This window comes from Mobula birostris, chromosome 15 (assembly GCF_030028105.1).
Source record: "Mobula birostris isolate sMobBir1 chromosome 15, sMobBir1.hap1, whole genome shotgun sequence".
Classification (NCBI taxonomy): domain Eukaryota; kingdom Metazoa; phylum Chordata; class Chondrichthyes; order Myliobatiformes; family Myliobatidae; genus Mobula; species Mobula birostris.
Window position 1 is genome coordinate 22,815,091 of NC_092384.1, and position 19,540 is coordinate 22,834,630.

At 40.0% G+C, this 19,540-nt stretch overlaps 1 protein-coding gene across 1 annotated transcript in view; it reads left to right on the forward strand.

Annotated features, from left to right (window-relative positions):
* The window catches only part of LOC140210450 (BTB/POZ domain-containing protein KCTD19-like), a 60,749-nt gene that overhangs the window by 17,647 nt on the left and 23,562 nt on the right, over nucleotides 1-19,540 (forward strand). The window contains exons 3-8 of the mRNA XM_072279419.1: nucleotides 2,379-2,526; nucleotides 6,693-6,884; nucleotides 9,926-10,057; nucleotides 11,393-11,612; nucleotides 13,543-13,695; nucleotides 14,440-14,551. Of these exons, the coding sequence (XP_072135520.1) occupies nucleotides 2,379-2,526; nucleotides 6,693-6,884; nucleotides 9,926-10,057; nucleotides 11,393-11,612; nucleotides 13,543-13,695; nucleotides 14,440-14,551 (957 nt within the window). The remainder of the gene's footprint in view (nucleotides 1-2,378; nucleotides 2,527-6,692; nucleotides 6,885-9,925; nucleotides 10,058-11,392; nucleotides 11,613-13,542; nucleotides 13,696-14,439; nucleotides 14,552-19,540) is intronic.

The following is a 19,540-nucleotide window of genomic DNA, read 5'->3' on the forward strand; positions in this document are numbered from 1 at the left end:
GCAGGAATGACTTTCTATGACGCTCAATGTTGCATCTTGGTGGAATGAGTCTCTGGCTGAATGTACTCCTGTGCCCAACCATATATTTTAGATGTTGCTTTAAGGATGAGCCTTACATGTGTCACTTGGTATTAGTCATTTGTTACCAGATCAGGAAGAAAATGTATGCCAAGTTACTAGCTCCCCAGAAAGCTGAAGTTGCAATGTGTTTTACTGCTGAACACCTGAATGAGGGCTTCAGTGGAGGAGCCAAAAGCACAAGCCTAGTAAGTGCACACAAGATGTATGCTGTAGTATTGAGCCTCTGTGACAAGAAGCATGGATGATCCAGCTCCAAATTTATAACTGGCTTTACACAGTGTAAGTGTTGGCTGGTCTTTTTCAACACTTGCAGATGAGCAAATCATACAGTTGCTGTGAGGAAGGATTTGGCTTTCATTGCAGTATAAATGGAAACAGACCGGTTTTTGAAAACTGTAGAAGAACCTGTGTTCATGCCTCAATTCATTGTGCCTCCCGGAAGGTTAACCTGCAGGTTGAGTTGGTGGTGAGGAAGGCAAATGCCATGTTAGCATTCATTTCAAGAGGTCTAGAATACAATGTGATATTGAGGCTTTATAAGGCACTGCTGAGGCCTCACCTTGAGTACTGTGAACAGTTTTGGCCCCCTCATCTTAGAAAAGATGTGTTGGCATTGGTGAGGGTCCAGAGGAGATTCACAAAGATGATTCCAGGAACGAAAGGGTTATCATACGAGAAACATTTGATGGCTCTGGGTCTGTACTCACTGGAATTCAGAAGTATGAGGGGGGATCTCATTGAAATCTTTCGAATGTTGAAAATCCAAGACAGGATAGGAAAGGATGTTTCCCATGGTGGGAGAGTCCAGGACAACAGGGCACAGCCTCAGGACAGAGGGGCGTCCTTTCTAAACAGAGATGCTGAAAATTTCTTTAGCTAAAGGGTGGTGAATTTGTGGAATTTGTTGCCATGTGTAGCTGTGGAGGCCAGGTCATTGGATGTATTTAAGGCAGAGATTGATGGGTTCTTGATTGGACATGGCACGAGAAGAAGGTCGGGAACTGGGGTTGAGGAGGAGATAAAAAAGGGGATCAGGCATGATTGAATGGTGGAGCAGACTTGATAGACCAGATGGCCTAATTCTGCTCCTATGTCTTATGGTCTTATTATGTGCCACATTGTATGATGTGGATTATCATGGTCTTTCCATGGCCATGATTGTTCTTGGCAAATCTTTTTACAGAAGTGGTTTGCCATTGCCTTCTTCTGTGGACTATGTTTACAAAACAAAGTAACCCAGTCATTATCAATAGTCTTCAGCGATTGCTTGCTTCATGTCAGTCGTTGCATAACTGGAACTTATGGTATACACCAGCTGCTCATGCGACCAGCCAAAATCTCTTCCCATAGCTTCATATAACCCTGATCGGGGGAGGGGCAAAACAGCTGCTACATTTTGTCCAAGGGTGACCTGCAGGCTAGTAGATGGAAGGAGCACCTTGCACCTCTTTTGAGATGTATCTTCACCCCACCACCCTCATGCTTCTAATACTAGTGTTTAAATGTGACTTGGCATTTCCAGAGGGATCTGGCAATGCAGTGCACTGGCTTCATATACTGGTAGTATATATTGGAAAACTGAGCATACTGCCCACAGTTTATTTATCTTGCATTTATGTATGAGTAATCTGCCTAGTGTCCAGCAAGTACTCAGAAATACCTCAGTGGTAATCATCCTCACCAAGCAGACTGTTTTGCAGATAAAAGTAATCCACTGCTTTCAATAATATTGAAATATCAGGCCATAGAGGGACACCTAGCTAGCAAAAATTCTAATCCACAATTTTTAGTAATGAAAGAAAGAGCTAACTAATTTGTTTTGTGCTACTTGCATAATTTTAGTTTGATTACTAAGCAGCAAGCACTGTATGGTGTTACTAGAATCAATCACTTGCTTGATTTCTTGGCTCAAGAATGATGTAATTGGTTGAAAAAGCCAAAGCAGGAAAAATGTTCACACAAAATGCTGGAGGAACTCAGCATGCCAGGCAGCATCTCTGGAAAAGAGTACAGTTGATGTTTTGGGCTGAGACCCTTCAGCAGGACAGTTTCGGCCCGAAACGTCAACTGTAATCTTTTCCATAGACGCTGCCTAGCCTGCTGAGTTCCTCCAGCATTTTGTGTGTGTTGCTGGGATTCCCAGCATCTGCAGATTTTCTCCTCTTTGTAGAAGGAAAAATGTTAACTGTTAATTTGCAAGGTTTTATTGCAGGGAAAAGTGTTCTGAGAATGTATAGAAATATCTGTTACAAATAGCAACTTGTATAAGATGTACTGATTTGCAAATATATTAATAGGCTTTGGATAATTTGAAAGAAAGTAAACATCATTTGCGTGTACGACTTGAAGATGTACCAGTCACTCAAAGAGCCTATAGGAATTACTGGAGAACAAGATGTAACAGTAAACCTTCAGACTTTCAAATTAAAAGTCCAGCATTCACAGGTAGATAAAACTAGTACATTTTTCAAGATATTTGTTGTCAACAGTTAGATTATTGTTGATTTTTGATCATTGTAAAGAAAATTATTTGTAATGCCCTGGGTAAGATTTCTACTACTATGCTGTGAGGTATTTTTATTTTAGCAGTTTTCTTTAAAAGCAGTGTGTCTTGCTTTAAAAGAGTGTTTTGGCTTCGGCTAAGCATAAGGAGCCATGTTGCTCAACTTAAGAATGTTGTGTCAGCCAATTAGGACTGTCGGTGTACATGTTGTAACCTTCTGCCCAGTGGGATGTGAGAGAAGATTCTAGAGAACTGGGTGGGATGAGATTTCTGAAGGACAGTAGTCTGGTGTGGGTATTTTTTGGGTGGGGGATGTAGAGAACACCAGGGAAGATGCCTGGAGGATCCTATGCAAAGGGGACACCATAATGTAAGAAGTGCTTTGAGAATCGAAGGATTCCAAGAAAGGAAGTTCTACCTGTGGTTGGTGATGGGAATTCAGCGCCGTGAGTAAAGCGATACACCTATCTTCTATGGAAATGAGCTGCAATGTTTATGTGCACATTTAGACTGGTTTAATTGCCATGGGCCCTTTTACCTTTTTTTTCTTTTCCTGTTAACCGTTTGGTAAAGTTGAAAAATTGGTGAATATATTTTTCTTTATAATTTTATACTGCTGTACAATCTGTCATTTCTTGGCAACGGATAATTGTGTGTGAGCAGTATTTGCACAGCATTTGCTACAATGTTCATCCTAACTTTCCTATTTGGTTGAACCCCAAATCATACCAACCCTAGACATATATTGTTTATGAAAGGTGGCCTTCTCACCACTGAGTCACGTGGCTGTTAGCAGAATTAGTTAATGAGCCAAGTTTGTATATGAGTCCGGTGAGAGAGTTGCATTGGTGGGGTGGTCATTCAGGTTTTGGATGCTGTGTGAATGCTTTATAAGGATTCATTAAGTACTTTATTTGTGTGTTTATTTAAGTCAAAGTTTAAACTAGTGTTTATGGAAGGTAAAGTATGTTGTAATTAAGGTACTTCATTATGAGTGCTGCAGGGATAAAGGTTTGGTACGATTCAAAGAGGTTATCCATAAGTAATGCTTGTGTTGTGAGTGGGGTGGGTATTTGAACACTTGACGAACTGCTACTTAGAGTGCTGAATTCTGTAAAAGTTTTGAGGAAAGTTACCCTTGTTGAACAATGTTTTGACCAATCAGCTGGTGAGAATGTCATGTTAGTCCAGGCTACCCATGATATGACTGAAAGTTGTGCTGTCTGATAGATGGGCAGGGCCATGGGAAGTCTATATTTTTTAAAAGGGGAGGGGAATAGCTGAGGGTGAAGAATTTAAAGTGAAGTGTTCTTGTTTCTGTGAAGTCAGGGAAAAGAATTGTCTGATGTGAAAGATCTAGAGTCCTTCAGCGATTGATTTAAATTCTGAGCTGATTTCAGCTACTATATCACCAGTTGATAAATGCCAAAGTGTACCTGCGGAGAGCCAAACTTATTGAAGTCTGAGAGTGTTCTGTACAGGAAGAAGAATATGAGGCTTTGGCGGAGCAGACAACTCAGTTACTGGATGAGTGATGGTGCTCAGTTAATACGAAAAAACAATGACTGTAAAGAGTTTAAAAAGTTAAGCTGCTGAGGTGGTGAGGTCCTTAAAACAGAAAACTTGTTGGCCACGTCTGTGGACTACATGCATGCATTAGAAAATGTTTTTGGCACGACGGCCCAACTGATCTTATGATGAGGTTTAGGCACACGTTCCAGGAGAAAGGAGAGAAACCTTCACCTATCTTTTCAGGTTAGAGATTCAGCTGCATTGCTTGTGCTGTAAAGGGGGCCATGCAACTGGCTGAGATAAATCAATTAAGGATGGAGCAAGTTGTGAAGGGTGCACAGTCACATGAGGTGATTGCTTTAAGTATTCAAATATCCCATAAGATGCGCCCCCTCCCTTGTTTGTTGAACTGTTCAGAAAAGTAAAAGAGGAGGACAATATGTTGGAGGAGTGGAAGGCCTCCACTAGTCGGGCAATGTCCTCAGTGGTAGCCCCTGTTGCTGAAGCAACTCCTGATGCCACACAAGTGGAGATTTTGTAAGATGAAGTGGAAAAACCTGCAAATCAAGGTATCGCGGCTGATGTCAGCTAATGCTGCAACCAAGTGTGACAAGTCCGACAGGAAACCTGACCCAACCGTAGGACGTGCAAAACAAAGGAGTGGTGCTGAAAGGAGTCTTTTAATGAGGGAAACGACCAGTATTTTCTGTTACAACCGTGGAGAGGATGGACACATCAAGAGGGTATTTATGCCAGAGCTTTACTTGGTACTGCATACAGACACCAGGCGTGAGGGTTTAAGCAGTGTTCTTTATCAAGACTTTTGCTTTTGTTCACCAGAGTATGTCAGTGTCTGGTTGAAACTGTCCTATGCACAAATTGGAGTTTCTGGCAATGAAATGGGCAGTGGTGGATAAGTTAAGGTATCTATACGGTGCCAAGTTTCAGGCAAGGATCAACAACAATCTACTGACTTGTATCCTGACCTTGGTGAAATTGGATGCCACAGGTTATCGCTGGTTGGCAGCGTTGACTGTGTATGATTTCAACCTTCAATATCGGCTGGGGAGTTGGAACATTGATGTGGTTGCGTTGTTCCGGCATTCGCATGAGGTGCTGGAAATGGATGGAGAGTGGGAGGGCGTTCCTGCCTCTGGTGTTTAAGCAATGTGCCAGTTTTCCACAGTGGGGAAATCAGAGGCAAGGCTATGGCCTGAGAGAGCTATGGATCATGTGGGGGCTTCTAGTCATGCCATTCCTGAAGCTTATTGCAATTTGACTGTTCTGAATACAAAGCAGTTGCCTGCCTTGAATCCTGCAGAATTGGCAGCAGCCCAGCAGGACTATCCTTCTGTAGGTGCCATTTAGTCATCAGTTTTCAAAGGGGATATGAGCCAAGTTGAGAAGCTGAAACATCCTACCATTCCCATGATGAGGCCTCCATCGGTCAGAGTTAACTATGGATATTGAGTCCTACTGTCCAAATATGCGCCCCAGGGCAGTACAATATGGGGAGTAAGCTATTGCCCCTCCACCATCTGATGAACCTAAAGGAACGGCGGAGACCGATACAGTTTGGTACCATTAGCGTTGTAGGAGTTGCCAGTCAATGTTGAACTCAAAGAAGGACTGTTTCAGCATCTCTAGCTCTGGATTTTTCCCACAGGGTTTACTCTGAAGTCATCCCCATGAGTGGGTAGAGGCGCAAAGCAGAGGAGGCTTGAGATCAGAATTTCCTTCCAGATGAGCTGCCAACCATGGCTGATGAACCCCATCTGTCCGAAGCAACTGGTTTTAAGGCACCACTGACCTGCCTTTGCCCCTTCTCCTTTCAGTAGAAATATTTTGGAAAGGATCTTCAATCACAATATCTATCTTTCGATGGATCCCGCCAGACAGATCTTCTGATAACAATGTATCCAGCTGTATTTGAAAATCAAAACATTGTTGAATGTTTTGTGTGGGGAAAGTGATAAAATAAGTGTTTAAAATCTGAAATAATAGCAAAATTCTGAAATTACTTGGATGAGTTTGAGAACTTGATGCTAATTATTTTTCACCTGAGGTCTGTTTATTAATACAAAAATAATCATTAAACATTGTCAAACTCTATCTCTCAATCTGAAAAAGAGGACAGAGTACAAAGCTCTGTACTCCTTAGCAAATTGGCACTTAACTAATATTAACATTTGTTTCTACTTGAGTTCAAACATAATTGCTGTAATTTGCAATGTCAGTTCCATGACATGAAACAACATAAGCATTAGGGTCATTCTGACTAAGCATTTAAAATGCTGTAATAATTCACATTGGTATTTCATTAATCTTGTGTGCTTGCTGATAGTCTGCATTCACTAATTCATCAGTTAGAAATATTTTGGTGACCTTATAAGGAAAAGCAAATCAAAGGTGCGATACAAACTCAGCAAAACATGAGCTCCAAAATGAGACTTTGCTGCCCTCTGTTGTTTAATCTCAAATCAACTATTAAATCCTTGGAGAAATTGACTTCTAAATTTTATATTTTGAAATGTGATAACTGTTGAGGGGAAATGTTTTTGAAGGCGATTGAGACCTTCTTTTTGTTTTGCTTTAGGTTTAACTGATAAAGCTCCATTAGGATTGATAGATACGCCCCTGTTGGATACTGAAGAAGAGGTGCACTGGTATTTTCTTCCTTTAGATCTTGTGAAGAAATACCCTACTTTAATCAATGAAGATAATTTGCTGTGGTTGTGTGAGAGAGTTGTCCTAATAGAAATTGGCTGGAGTAATTTTCGATATATAGGTAATTAACCTGCAATTATATTGATACTACATTACAAATATAAACCCTGTTAACTTTCTCACAGTCATTTAAGTTTTGTTGCTAAAATTAAGAATTCACTGTAAGGATTCACTGCTAATGTGATGGCCTCTCTGTAATGTTTCACTGCTAATATAATGGTTTCTCTGTAGCAGCAATGTTTGGGTTATGACTAGAGGTAACGGGGGCTTTGGAATGTGCGCTATCCAATGAGAGGCCTGTTGTTTCTTTCTTGTGGGTCTGAGAGAAGGTATTCGTGGTCTTTTGTCGTGAGAGGTGAAGAGAGAAGACGCAAGTGGAGAGAGTTGGTAGACCGCAGGGTGGAGTAGACTTGGACCGAGGGTCCAGGAGTCAATGCTCAGAGGAGGTCGATGGGGAACGAATGGATGGAACCATGAGCTCCAACGTGCATTTTAGACTGTTTCATTAAAATGGGTCCTTTGTCTTTTTATGTTCTTTACTAACCCTATAGTCAGATTAAGAATTATAAAGCTCAATTGTCTCTTTGCATATGGTGTGCTGTCTAATATTTTGCGGTACAGATTTGTAACCAGGCAACACATCACACAGCATCCACACAAACGAGATTTCTCAGTTTGGCTGGGACAGTCTGTCTTTCCCTAGACAAATGCATGCTGGCCGAACCTGAGGGTTACACAAGTATTAATATGCTATCTGTACTCCATTTGTGCTGGGATTCCCAGCATATCATGAGCATCTTTTTACTGGAGAACCAGAAATAACCTACACTTCCTGCAGTGTCACCTTGTGTTACAATTATCAACTGATCGTTGTCCTTGGTGTTTTCTGTACAATAACTGAATCATTTATTTAAGGAAAAATACAAACAAATGAAAGTGATTGTTTCCACCTTTAGAAAGGGAGTAGGGGAGTGGTTGTTCAAAAATACATCTTTACTTCCACCCCCTGCCCCCCCACACACTCTCTGCTTTCCACAGTGATTTCTCCCTCTGAGATTCACTTGTCCATTCATCCTTCCCACTAATCTCCCTCCTGACACGTATATCTGCAAGCAAGAGACTACACGCTTACCCATTCATCTCCTCCCTCACCTCCATACAGGACCACAAACAATCTTTATAGCAGAGGCAACATTTCACCTGCAAATCTGGGGTTGTCTATTGTATCTGGTGCTCCTGATGCAGCCACCTTTACATTGGTGAGACTCAGTGTAAATTGGGGGACTGTTTTGTTGAGCACCTCCGCTCCATCTGTCAAAGGCAGAATTTCCCAGTGGCCAACTATTTTAATTCCTATCCCCATACCTGTTCCAGCATGGTCTATTCAGTCCATGGCCTATTCTTCTGCTATGAGGCCACTCTCAGGGTGGAGGAGCAGCATCATATTCTATCTAGATTATATTCAGGCTGATGGCGTTGAACATTGATTTCTCCTTCGGGTAACTTTTTTTCTCTTTTTCTTTTCTCCATCCCCTTCCTTCTTTTACCGTTCCCTAATCTGGCCTCTTACCTCTTCTCAACGGTCTATTACCTCCCACTGGCGTCCCTCCTTTGCTTTCTCCCATGGTCCAGTCTCCTCACCAATTAGATTCCTTCTCCAGCCTTTTACCTTTCCAACCCATCTGGCTTCACCTATCACCTTCAAGCTTTTCCTCCTCTTCCCCCACCCCCTTTTTATTTTGGTACCTTCCCCCTTCCTTTCCAGTCTTAGTGAAGGTTCTTGGCCCAAATGTTGACTTTCACAGATGCTACCTGGCCTGCTGAGTTCCTAGAGCATTTTGTGTGTGTTGCTCTGGATTTCCAGCATCTGCAGAATATCTTGTCTATTGGTTATGTACACCTTATAGGAGATGCAGGTTATGTGTCCTTATGGTACTTACTTCACTGAAGATAATAGACATTCCGAAATATAAACCATAATCTTGTGTATAATATTACATTACAGAACAGATCGTCTAAACAAGTTGCAGTAAACAAAATAGAAAGTTTTATACTGCTGTTTCCAAGATGAAGATTGCATGTCAGACCTTTGGTTTTATTCGATGAGCATGGTATTTGCAGGCTGATATTCTGATTCAGATCTCCAGGTCTAATCTAGTGTCAAATTGCAGATGCTTTTCAATGAGGATTCTTGGTCTTTGGAATAAGGAAGCAAATTATGATTTTTAAATTAATTTAAAATGTAAATGTAAAGTAATTTTATTTCTCAAAATATGTATGTCAATTTCAATAATTTTATAAAATGTTCCCAGAATTAAGATATGTAAAAGAAAATGTTTTCTTTATTGGCATCAACGTCCAAGAACTGTATTTCAGGTAAGGACACTACACAAAAGTACCTAGCCTATTTTCTGTTTCCTAACCAGAATTGTGCAACAGACTTCAATTATTCATTGTACTTTCATAAAGCTTTTGAATTAGTTCTATCCCCCTGATTATCCCTGGTAAACCCTTATCAGATGGGCATTCCATTGCTTTTTTGTGCTTCCTTCATCTTAGTAAAAACTGTACACACATTTCTCTGATCTTTCTGGAGAACCAGAAATACACTACACTTAGTTCTGGTTCTTTTCAACCATTTTACAGCATGTAGTTAGAGAACATCCTACCTACAGTTTTCTACAACAAATTTTGTGTGAATGCTTTCAGCCAATATCTGACAACTATTTTTATCTAATGCATATATGCCTAGTGATTCCCAGAAATCCATTTTTGGGTCCATTTTCCTCCTCACTCCTGTACACAATTCCTTAGTGAAATGACCTACAAGTCAATCATAATCTATATGTCAATGCAATTCCTATAAACAAGCTTTTATGTTGTTAAATTGATAGGTATCACTTTTTTCAGTTTAGCACAGAAAGCATTTTCTGTCCCTGCCCTGAAGCTGTTTTGACTATCTTTTCCATCTCCTTTTTCTGTCTTAAGCATGCAATGCAAAAGCAAATTATAAAACCATTTGTTATTTATTGGGCAATGTTGATGGAATTTAAATCAATTATGTTGAACATTGAAGTCAACATGATCATTCCAATTTTGCAGCAAACTTCCTTCTGACTGGCAAACTTATTCTTCCTGACAAACCTTCAGAAACTGAAGTTCTTCTGAATGAAATGGAGTTGCTTCAAATTCCAGAGCTCATCAAAGCTGTGAAATCATACAGGAGAGACAGAGGTAAGTTCTTGTGTTCCCAAAGCACCTTTTGAAGTAAAATGTCCTACTTTTAGGATGAAAACATGACAAAGCTGTATAAGATAACAAATTAAAAACTATTGAGTTATTTGGCCATCATAAACAAGAGAAAATCTGCAGATGCTGAAAATCCAAGCAGCACACACAACACACGTGTCTCAGCCCGAGAAAACGACTGTACTCATTTCCATAGATACTGTCTGGCCTGCTGAGTTCCTGCAGCATTTTGTGTGAGTTATTTGGCAATATCCTTTTATAGATCAAAAAAAAGAAATGTTGATTTTGGTGGTCTTTTTGTTTTAGACAATTGATGAATATTTAACAGTAACTGCCTATCGGGAAGATTATTTGTGCACAGTTTTTTTTGAATTAGTTTACAAATGTCATGGAAACTTTTCAGCATACATAGTTGAGACAGAACCGATTAACATGTCTACCTTAATATCCAGAATGGAAAATATAAAAGCTTAAAAAACGATTTTAAAGATTTGTAAGAACGTTAATTTTCTTTTAGAATACTTGCTTTGCTTCTCACTTCTGAACTCAACTTGTTTTGGGTGATTGTGTCCATAATTGTTTATACCTCCTAGACTCAAATTTTTTTTGAAAGGATAGTGCTACTTTTTCTTTGCAGTAACACCCACAGAGTATATAAACTGCTGTCAGATTGGATAGGAAAAAGAACGATGTTGATAAAGTGTTTTCATAATATTTGAATGTCCCAAAGATTTTCTGCAGACAACTAAATACAATAAAAGTCTGATAATTTGGCACCCTTGGGATTTTACTTTTGCCAATGTGTCAGATCTTCTTGACCATCAGATGGTACTTGCACTATTTCCAAAACTTCCATTTTCTTTACATGGAACACACATAGGGAGCATGGAAAACAGAAATAAGTCAGTTACAGCTTGTTATACATGGCTGACAGTCCACAGATAGAGAGAACTTGGTGTATCAATGAGTGATTCAAATGCTTAAATTATCAAGATTTCTGAACCTTGGATGCTGAATTATCAGTTTTTTACTGGTAGAACAGTAATCCGCTATTATAATATAAGAAAGGTTATTGTATAATGTTTGCAGCAGCTTTATGGGAAACATTCAGTGCAAATCTCTTTACAAAGTAAGATGGGCAGATTTTGAATTGACTACTCAGCTATAAAAATATTCTTTAAAGATTAAAATAGATTTGAAACTTAATCACTGGTCCATAATTATAATTATCCACCCTAACAGCAAGTTGAAAATCAATGCTATTACACTTCATTATCAATTGCAATTTTGAGTAACATACTTCTCACTTTATTATTGCAGGTAATTCCAAAGATGTCTCTATCCCTGGCAGTTCTGTAAATCATTCTGAAGTGGGTTGTGAGGCTGTAGGCACCATGGCAAGCAAACCATTATATGTCCTTGTCCTGGAATTATTAGTGAAGTACCCAGATTCAGCACTAGGACAGCTTTGTATTGAAAGCAGCCTTGATGGGATGAAACTATATATTTTTGGCAATGGAGTTCTTTTCAAACATGTCAGGTACTTTGTATTAGATTTGATATTGAATATGATTGATTCTAATTGTTGATTGATATCAAGTATAATTTATATAAATTTGTTTTCATAACTTTCACATAATATTGAACATTTCATTTCTCAAAGTAATTAAATACATGCTTGTGTTATGTGCCAGCAGCAATAGGCCACAGACTCAGTTTTTAATGTTAAACAACTACATTTTCAGTATCTACCCAAAGTACAGACAACTAAACAAATTACTCCCCTAAACAAAAATTAACAGTGCTCTGCATTTGTAGCTCACAAACGGTGTCAGGTTTGAGAACAGTTCTTCTTAAATCTTACTCAAACACAGTCCCAGAAATGGCAATCCAGATGATTCCAGAAATCCACGGAAACAGGTGAGGGAAAGAAACTTGTAAATCCACACTAAGATGTCCACTGAACATTTCTCACTGATTGGTGTTGTGTTTGCTTCATCATGCTGTTTTTACACTCTCATGCTGGGTCCTACATCACTGAGGATAGTAGCATTTTTGGAGTTTGTTTTGTTAATCATTTTTGATTTATCATTGATAGTAAAGATACCTATATTAGACTATAGCTCCGCCTTTAGTACTCTTAATTCCAAGCAAACTCATTTCTAAACTCAGAGCTGGAACTCAACACCTGTCTTTGCAACTAGATCCTTGACTTCCTGACCAACAGGCAACAACACCTCATCTGTGACTATCGCCAACCCTGCTGCCCCAAAAGGCTGCATCCTCAACCCCTGCTCTGCTCCCCAAACTCTCACGAATACTTGGCCAGATTTTGCTTTAATTCCATCCAAAAGTTTGCAGCTGATACTACTGTAGTGGGCTGAATCTCAAATAGTGAAGAATTGGAGTATAGGAAGTTGGTAGAGAGCCTACTGGAATGGTGTTATGACCACAACCTTTTCCTCATCATCAGTGAAATGAAAGAGCTTGGTCATTGACTTCCAAAGGGGGCGATGGCAGTCAGTGCATCTGCTCCTGTCTACATCAACAGTGCTGAAGCTTCAAGTTTATAGCAGTAAACATCACCAGGTCCAAGCTCATTGACACTATGGCCAAGAAAGCTTACCATTGCCTCTGCTTTCTCAGGAAGCTAAAGAAATTCGGCATGTCCTTTTTGATTCCGTCTGGATGCAACGCAGCATAGTATGGCAATTGCTTTGCTTTTAACTGCCAAAGAACTGCAAAGAGTTGTGGACACAGCACATAACTGAAAGCAGTCTTCCTCCATGTAGTCTGTCTATATTTGTCATTGCCTTAGTGAAGATCCTAACGTGATCAAAGATGCCATCTACCTCTCTCCACCCCCCCCACCCCAACCCCTTCAACAATGGGCAGAAAAAACAAAAGCTTGAAAGCATGTGCCACCAGGCTCAAGGAAGGCTTCTATTCTCCTGCTATAAGACTGTTGGACGGTTCCCTTGTCCAATAAGAGGGACTCTTGACCTCACAATTCACCTTGTTATGACCTTGCACCTTATTAACCTGAACTGCACTTTTACTGTAACGGTAGCACTTTATTCTGTGATTGTTCTTTTTCTCCCTTGGGCTACCTTGGTACAATGCTATAATGAATTGATCTGTTTGAACAGTATGTAAGCAAAATTTTCACTGTACCGTGGAACACTTGGCAATAATGAAATCAATTTATCAAGTGGAAAGTTCATAATCTCATGTTGCTGTAATTTTTTGATAGTTGGTATGTTTTCAGAAAATAGAGAGCATGATGTTGACTATTTGGCAGTGTTCTCTGATTCTGTAATAAAGCTGATGGCAAGTTAAAGTTAATGATAATTAAGTCATAGTTTGTTCTCATTTACTGTGTTGTGTCCATAAATTATCACTGTTTTCTTTCATTCCTGCTTTTACTTTGTATCCTAACTGCAAAAGGTTGATATTATTTGTGTCTCCAGAAGCTGGTTAGGGACATGTCGTTTACCTTTCACTGAAGATATGTCTCAAATGTGTGCAGTTTGTGTTTATCTGGACGGACACGACAGCCTGTATCAGCCAATTAAGGATGCCATGCAACTTTATCTCCAGAAAAGAAGAAAGGAGTCGCTTGAATCAAGGTTGCAGATAAGTATGTTCATCTAAAATGCAGCAAATTTGAAAGTGGCAGGCAATGTTGAAAGAGCTGTTAGTAAAGCAAATGAGTTTGTGGGTTTCCTAAGTAGAAGCAGAGATCTTAATGCAGAAGGTACTTTTACAAGGCATTCATTATGCCACAACTGGAGTTTTGTGGTCAATTCATATTGTGTTTTAGGAAGAATGTCAATTTAGAAAGAGCACAGAAAGCATATACATGAATAGCTCAAATAGTGAGGAATTCAGCTATAAGGTTCAAATGAAAGAAGAATTCCTAGATTAAATGAGGGTAATCATTTAGTTTGACATGAACAGGAAGACTTTAGATAGACTATACAGGGGAAACATCTGTTCCTATAAGTAGATGGTTGAATGTCTTGAACACACAAATTCAAAGTGATTGTCAAATGATGCAAGGAAACCCTTTTTACACTGTGGGTTCCGACGTAGAACTTTTTGTAAGGGTGGTGAAAAGAGAGCTAATTGGGGCTAATTGGAACTAGCTGAAGGAAATTAATTTGCAGACTTCTGGGAAAAAGGTGGGGAATGGAACTGATTAGATTCTTGTGAGGGAAAGATAAAATATATGGACTAAATGGTTCCCTTCTGTTTTTTTAAATTTTCTGTACTTTTAATGAAACCAAGACTTTAAAATTTTATTTGCATGTATCATTTTCTATCTGCAGTAATTTGCAACTTTAAATTATTTAATTGGTTTGAGGTACCTCAAATGATAGTTGGACTGCTGCTGTCAACAGCCATACTCTTCTTCAGATTGTGAAAGTTTATGTAGGAAATTATTGGTACGCCACTTACCTGAATACCTTCCTGAAGGTAAGCTAATTTATTTTTCTGTCATCTGCTTTGTAGATAACTTATTCATCAGCATATATACCAGTTCTATGAACGTTGTCCAAAATAGTTATTTTGATGTTTTTTTGAGATGTAATAAATATATTACTGGCATTATTGATATTGTAATTGATGAAACAGGAAAAAAAAGTGTAATGTGACAAAAATATCTGAGCTAGTTATTCTCATGACCTGTAGTTCTAAAACAAACTGATGTCATTATGATATAATAATCCCTAAATAGGTCAGGAATCTGTGATAGAATTTAGGGTGGAGTGTGTTCAAGATGTCTCTGTCCCATATACTGCAAGTATAGAAACATAGCAAATAGGTGCAGGAGTAGGTCATTCGGCCCTTCAAGCCTGCACCGCCATTCAGTATGATCATGGCTGATCATCCAACTCAGAACCCTGCACCTGCCTTCTCTCCATATCCCCTGATCCCTTTAGCCACAAAGACCATATCTAACTCCCTCTTAAGTATAGCCAATGAACTGGCCTCAACTGTTTCCTGTGGCAGAGAATTCCACAGATTCACCACTCTCTGTGTGAAGAAGTTTTTCCTCATCTCGGTCCTAAAAGGCTTCCCCTTTATCCTTAAACTGTGACCCCTCGTTCTGGACTTCCCCAATATCGGGAACAATCTTCCTGCATCTAGCCTGTCCAATCCCTTTAGAATTTTATATGTTTCAATAAGATCCCCCCTCAATCTTCTAAATTCCAATGAGTATAAGCCTAGTCGATCCAGTCTTTCATCATATGAAAGTCCTGCCATCCCAGGAATCAATCTGTTGAACGTTCTTTGTACTCCCTCTACGGCAAGAATGTCTTTCCTCAGATTAGGGGACCAAAACTGCACACAATACTCTAGGTGTGGTCTCACCAAGGCCTTATACAACTGCAGTAGTAGCTCCCTGCTCCTGTACTCGAATCCTCTTGCTATGAATGCCAGCATACCATTCGCCTTTTTCACCACCTGCTGTACCTGCATGCCCACTTTCAATGACTGGTGTACAATGACACCCAGATCTCTTTGCACCTCCCCTTTTCCTAATCGGCCACCATTCAGATAATAATCTGTTTTCCTGTTCTTGCCACCAAAGTGGATAACCTCACATTTATCCACATTAAATTGCATCTGCCATGAATTTGCCCACTTACCCTAACCTATCCAAGTTACCCTGCATCCTTTTAGCATCCTCCTTACAGCTAACACTGCCGCCCAGCTTTGTGTCATCTGCAAACTTGGAGATGCTGCATTTAATTTCCTTGTCTAAGTCATTAATATATATTGTAAACAACTGGGCTCCCAGCACTGAGCCTTGCGGTACCCCGCTAGTCACTGCCTGCCATTCTGAAAAGGTCCCGTTTATTCCCACTCTTTGCTTCCTGTCTGCCAACCAATTCTCTATCCACATCAATACCATACCCCCAATACAGTGTTCTTTAAGTCTGCACACCAATCTCCTGTGTGGGACCTTGTCAAAAGCCTTTTGAAAATCCAAATATACCACATCCACTGGTTCTCCCCTATGCACTCTACTACTGACATACTCAAAAAATTCTATGAGATTCGTCAGACATGATTTTCCTTTCACAAATCCATGCTGACTTTGTCCGATGATTTCACCGTTTTCCAAATATGCTGTTATCACATCTTTGATAACTGGCTCTAGCATTTTCCCCACCACCGATGTTAGCTAACCGGTATGTATTAGATGGTCCTGCTAATTAACCAGCTACTTAAGGAAGGTGATAACACAGCCTAAGATTCCACCTCTGTCCTGGTTTAGTATATGATAAATTCCACATTCTATTAGACTAAGAATGCAGTAATTTACCACATACAAAGTTAGGGCAGAGGTAGAACCTTGGGTTCACCCTGGAGTTTTAAAGTCTCAGCCAAATTAGTTTTATTATATATATTTTGAAATGATCCCAACATTGACATTTTGGGAACAACATCTGAAAAAAACACAAGCATTTACTACTGTTTTTTTGTTTCCTCTTTTAAGGCAAATTATAAAAGCTTTTCCACTAAGCAATGGCTATATTGGAATCCAGCAAAATTTTCAATCCAGTAAAATACAAATCCCTGTTTTTCTAGACCTATTTCCTCTCGAACCCTTATTGTATTATCTGGTCCTATTATTTATAGTCAATGATGATTTCATGGCAATAAAGCCTTTGGTATCTCATTTCAATAGCACCGTTTACTGGGAGAATAGTCAACTGAAGATTATGTCCTTGAAGGAGAATAGGAAAGAGCTTGAATTGAACATCACTGTCATTAGTGGACTGATTTGGTCTTTTTCTGTGCAGGCTCTACATAACTTGTAAAATGAGAAATAGCAATATGATAGAGGCTTTACCCCAGTTAATTTTCTCTCCCATTGACTTCAAAGTAAAAGAGAATTATGATGGACACAGAAGAAGTTGCTAATTTGTTATTTCATATTTTCTGTTACTGCTTTAAAACAATTTCATCCATTCATATTGTGATGGAACTGCCAGAATATGTCCAACCAGACCTGGAATCCTTTATTGAAATATAACTTTTATAAACATGCAAACCCAAAATGTGCATGATGATAATATATTTGACAATAAAGGAGCATTACAGATTAGTCCTGTTTTATTTTCATCAACGTCCATGTGGCAGAATCCATTAAATATTGATCAGCATTAAAGAATACTGGGGCTGGTTCCTGATAAAAAGATGTGAATGAGAGTGACTTTTTTCAGGGTGGAAGCCATTTGAAATCAACAACTCTCAACAGGATTGAGTTATTGTTTGAAGAAGCATGTGAGAGAGTGACATCTTGTAGGGCAGGAGCCATTTGATAAAGGCAAGTCTATTCAGGAGTAAGTCATTGCTTTAGGTAGCAAGTGAGAGATTGACATGCTGCAAGATAGGAGCCATTTGAAAACATCAAGTCTTGTCAGGAGTGAGTATTATTTGAGCGGCCCATTGTTGATGCAGGCAGGCTTTGGCTCAACAGGCTTCAGCAAGATCGGGTGTAGGCTAAAGACGCTGAGCTTTTGGAGTCATTTAGTTGATTGTAGGATTTAAGCAGAAGAAGTGAGAGCTAAAGGTATAATAAGTGTGGGCATGATGAAAAGCTCCTCCTGTGAGATGTGGGATTTCAGGATATCGAATGGTCTTTCTGATAACTATATTTACAGGAAGTGCAGCCAATTTCAGCTCCTGACTTGATAGGTTTAAGGAGCTGGAGCTGAAGCTGGATGCACTTGGGACCAACCAGGAGGCTGAGACTTTTACTAAAATGGGCATACCTGGAGCGTAGGCTTCTCCTGGTGGTCAACCATCTCATATGTGAATTAAGGGGAGTAAGCACTCAGTGCAGGTTCCCCTGTGGCCATTTCTCTCAGCAACAAGTATACTCCTTTGCAGACTGTAGTGGGGATGACCTATCAGGGTGCAGCAGCAGCTAGGCCAGGCCACCATAGCCGGCTCTGAGGCTCAACAGGGAAGGGTAAAGTCAGTAAGTGCAGGAGAAAAGAGGGCAAAGAACCTTTGGTAGTTGTTTCTAAGACTTGAATTTGATAACATTGTCAGCAGCCAGATCGTAAGTCCTCTGTGTATCCTGTCAAGAAGTCCAAATTATCAGGTATGTACTCTCTACCAAGACAGGGAGAATGTGGTGATGATTATGATATTGACGATGATAATATGGTAAGGAAATCAAGCAGAATGTGAGGAAAAAGAGCTCATGTTTGTAATAGTCAAAACCTATTAAAGCTCTTTTAGGTTCTTCTGGTTCACTATCATTTATTAAGAAAAGTCATGCCCCTGCCTTTGGTGTTGCCTACAGTCAGCAAACACCTGTCCAGTATGTCCATGGTGACTGGAAGTCTGAGTCGCTGGTAGAACTCACTGTTGATTTGGATGACCACAAAGTATTTAATGAATGTAAGTGTGCTGAGAAACTGCCAGTTAACATGAATCGGGAAGAAATTTGCCTGTGTTTCATGAGTTACTGAGGAAGGAAAATAGCCAATCACACTCATCTGTTACTCCATGAGTAGATAGTGCTGGTTTGTATTTTGGCATGACCTGTGCAAACCAAACCAATGGCCGGGTTACAATCTCTGCCTGACCTGAATGCTAGTCAATGGGAGGAAGGAATCAAAAGGCCTAGAAAATTAGGTTGGCAACAGCACCGTGAGAAATATGCTGGTTCTCCTGCCTCTGTTGATAATTGTATAGATGGTGTACCCATTTGATGATGATGATTCTGAAGGGGCTATGGAGGCCTGGAGGATTGACCTCTCCCATCTTGATGGCTGCCAACCAGTGGAGCTGCAGAGGGTGTTTGCTTATTTTCCACAGCTGTTCCAGAAGAGACCAGGGCTGACAAAGGTCTTAAGACATCCCATCAGGATCAAACATGACCAGAGTTAAGTTCAACACTCTGCTACGGAGTGTCAGAGCGGTTTGTGGGGGCCCTGAAGCATGAGATGCTGACCATGTTGGCACTGGGAGTCATCAAGCCTTCAAATGGTGAGTGGAGTGGTCCTATCGTTATTGGCCCCAAGGGGGATGGTACCCTGAAGATATTCGATGACTTCCAGAAGTTGAATTCTATTTCATTTTTCAATGCTTATCCTATGTCCCGCATTGATGACCTATTAGAAAGAATTGGACGGGAAAATGACATTACTAGACTGGACCTTTGTAAAGGCTACTGGTAGGTTCACCTGGATGACCAATCAAAACCCCTCATAGCCTTCCAACCCTGGTTCTGTTTCAATTCACCATGATGTCCTCTGGTCTTCATAGTGCACTGGCAATCTTCCAGCAACTGGTGAACCAGGTGTTACAAGGCTGAGGACTGTAGTGTGGCCTACCTAAATGACGTGCTTGCCTACAGCCAGATGTGGTCAGAGCACTGGGACCATCTGCACAGGATCCTGGAAAATATGCTGATGGTTCCACCCTCAATCTACA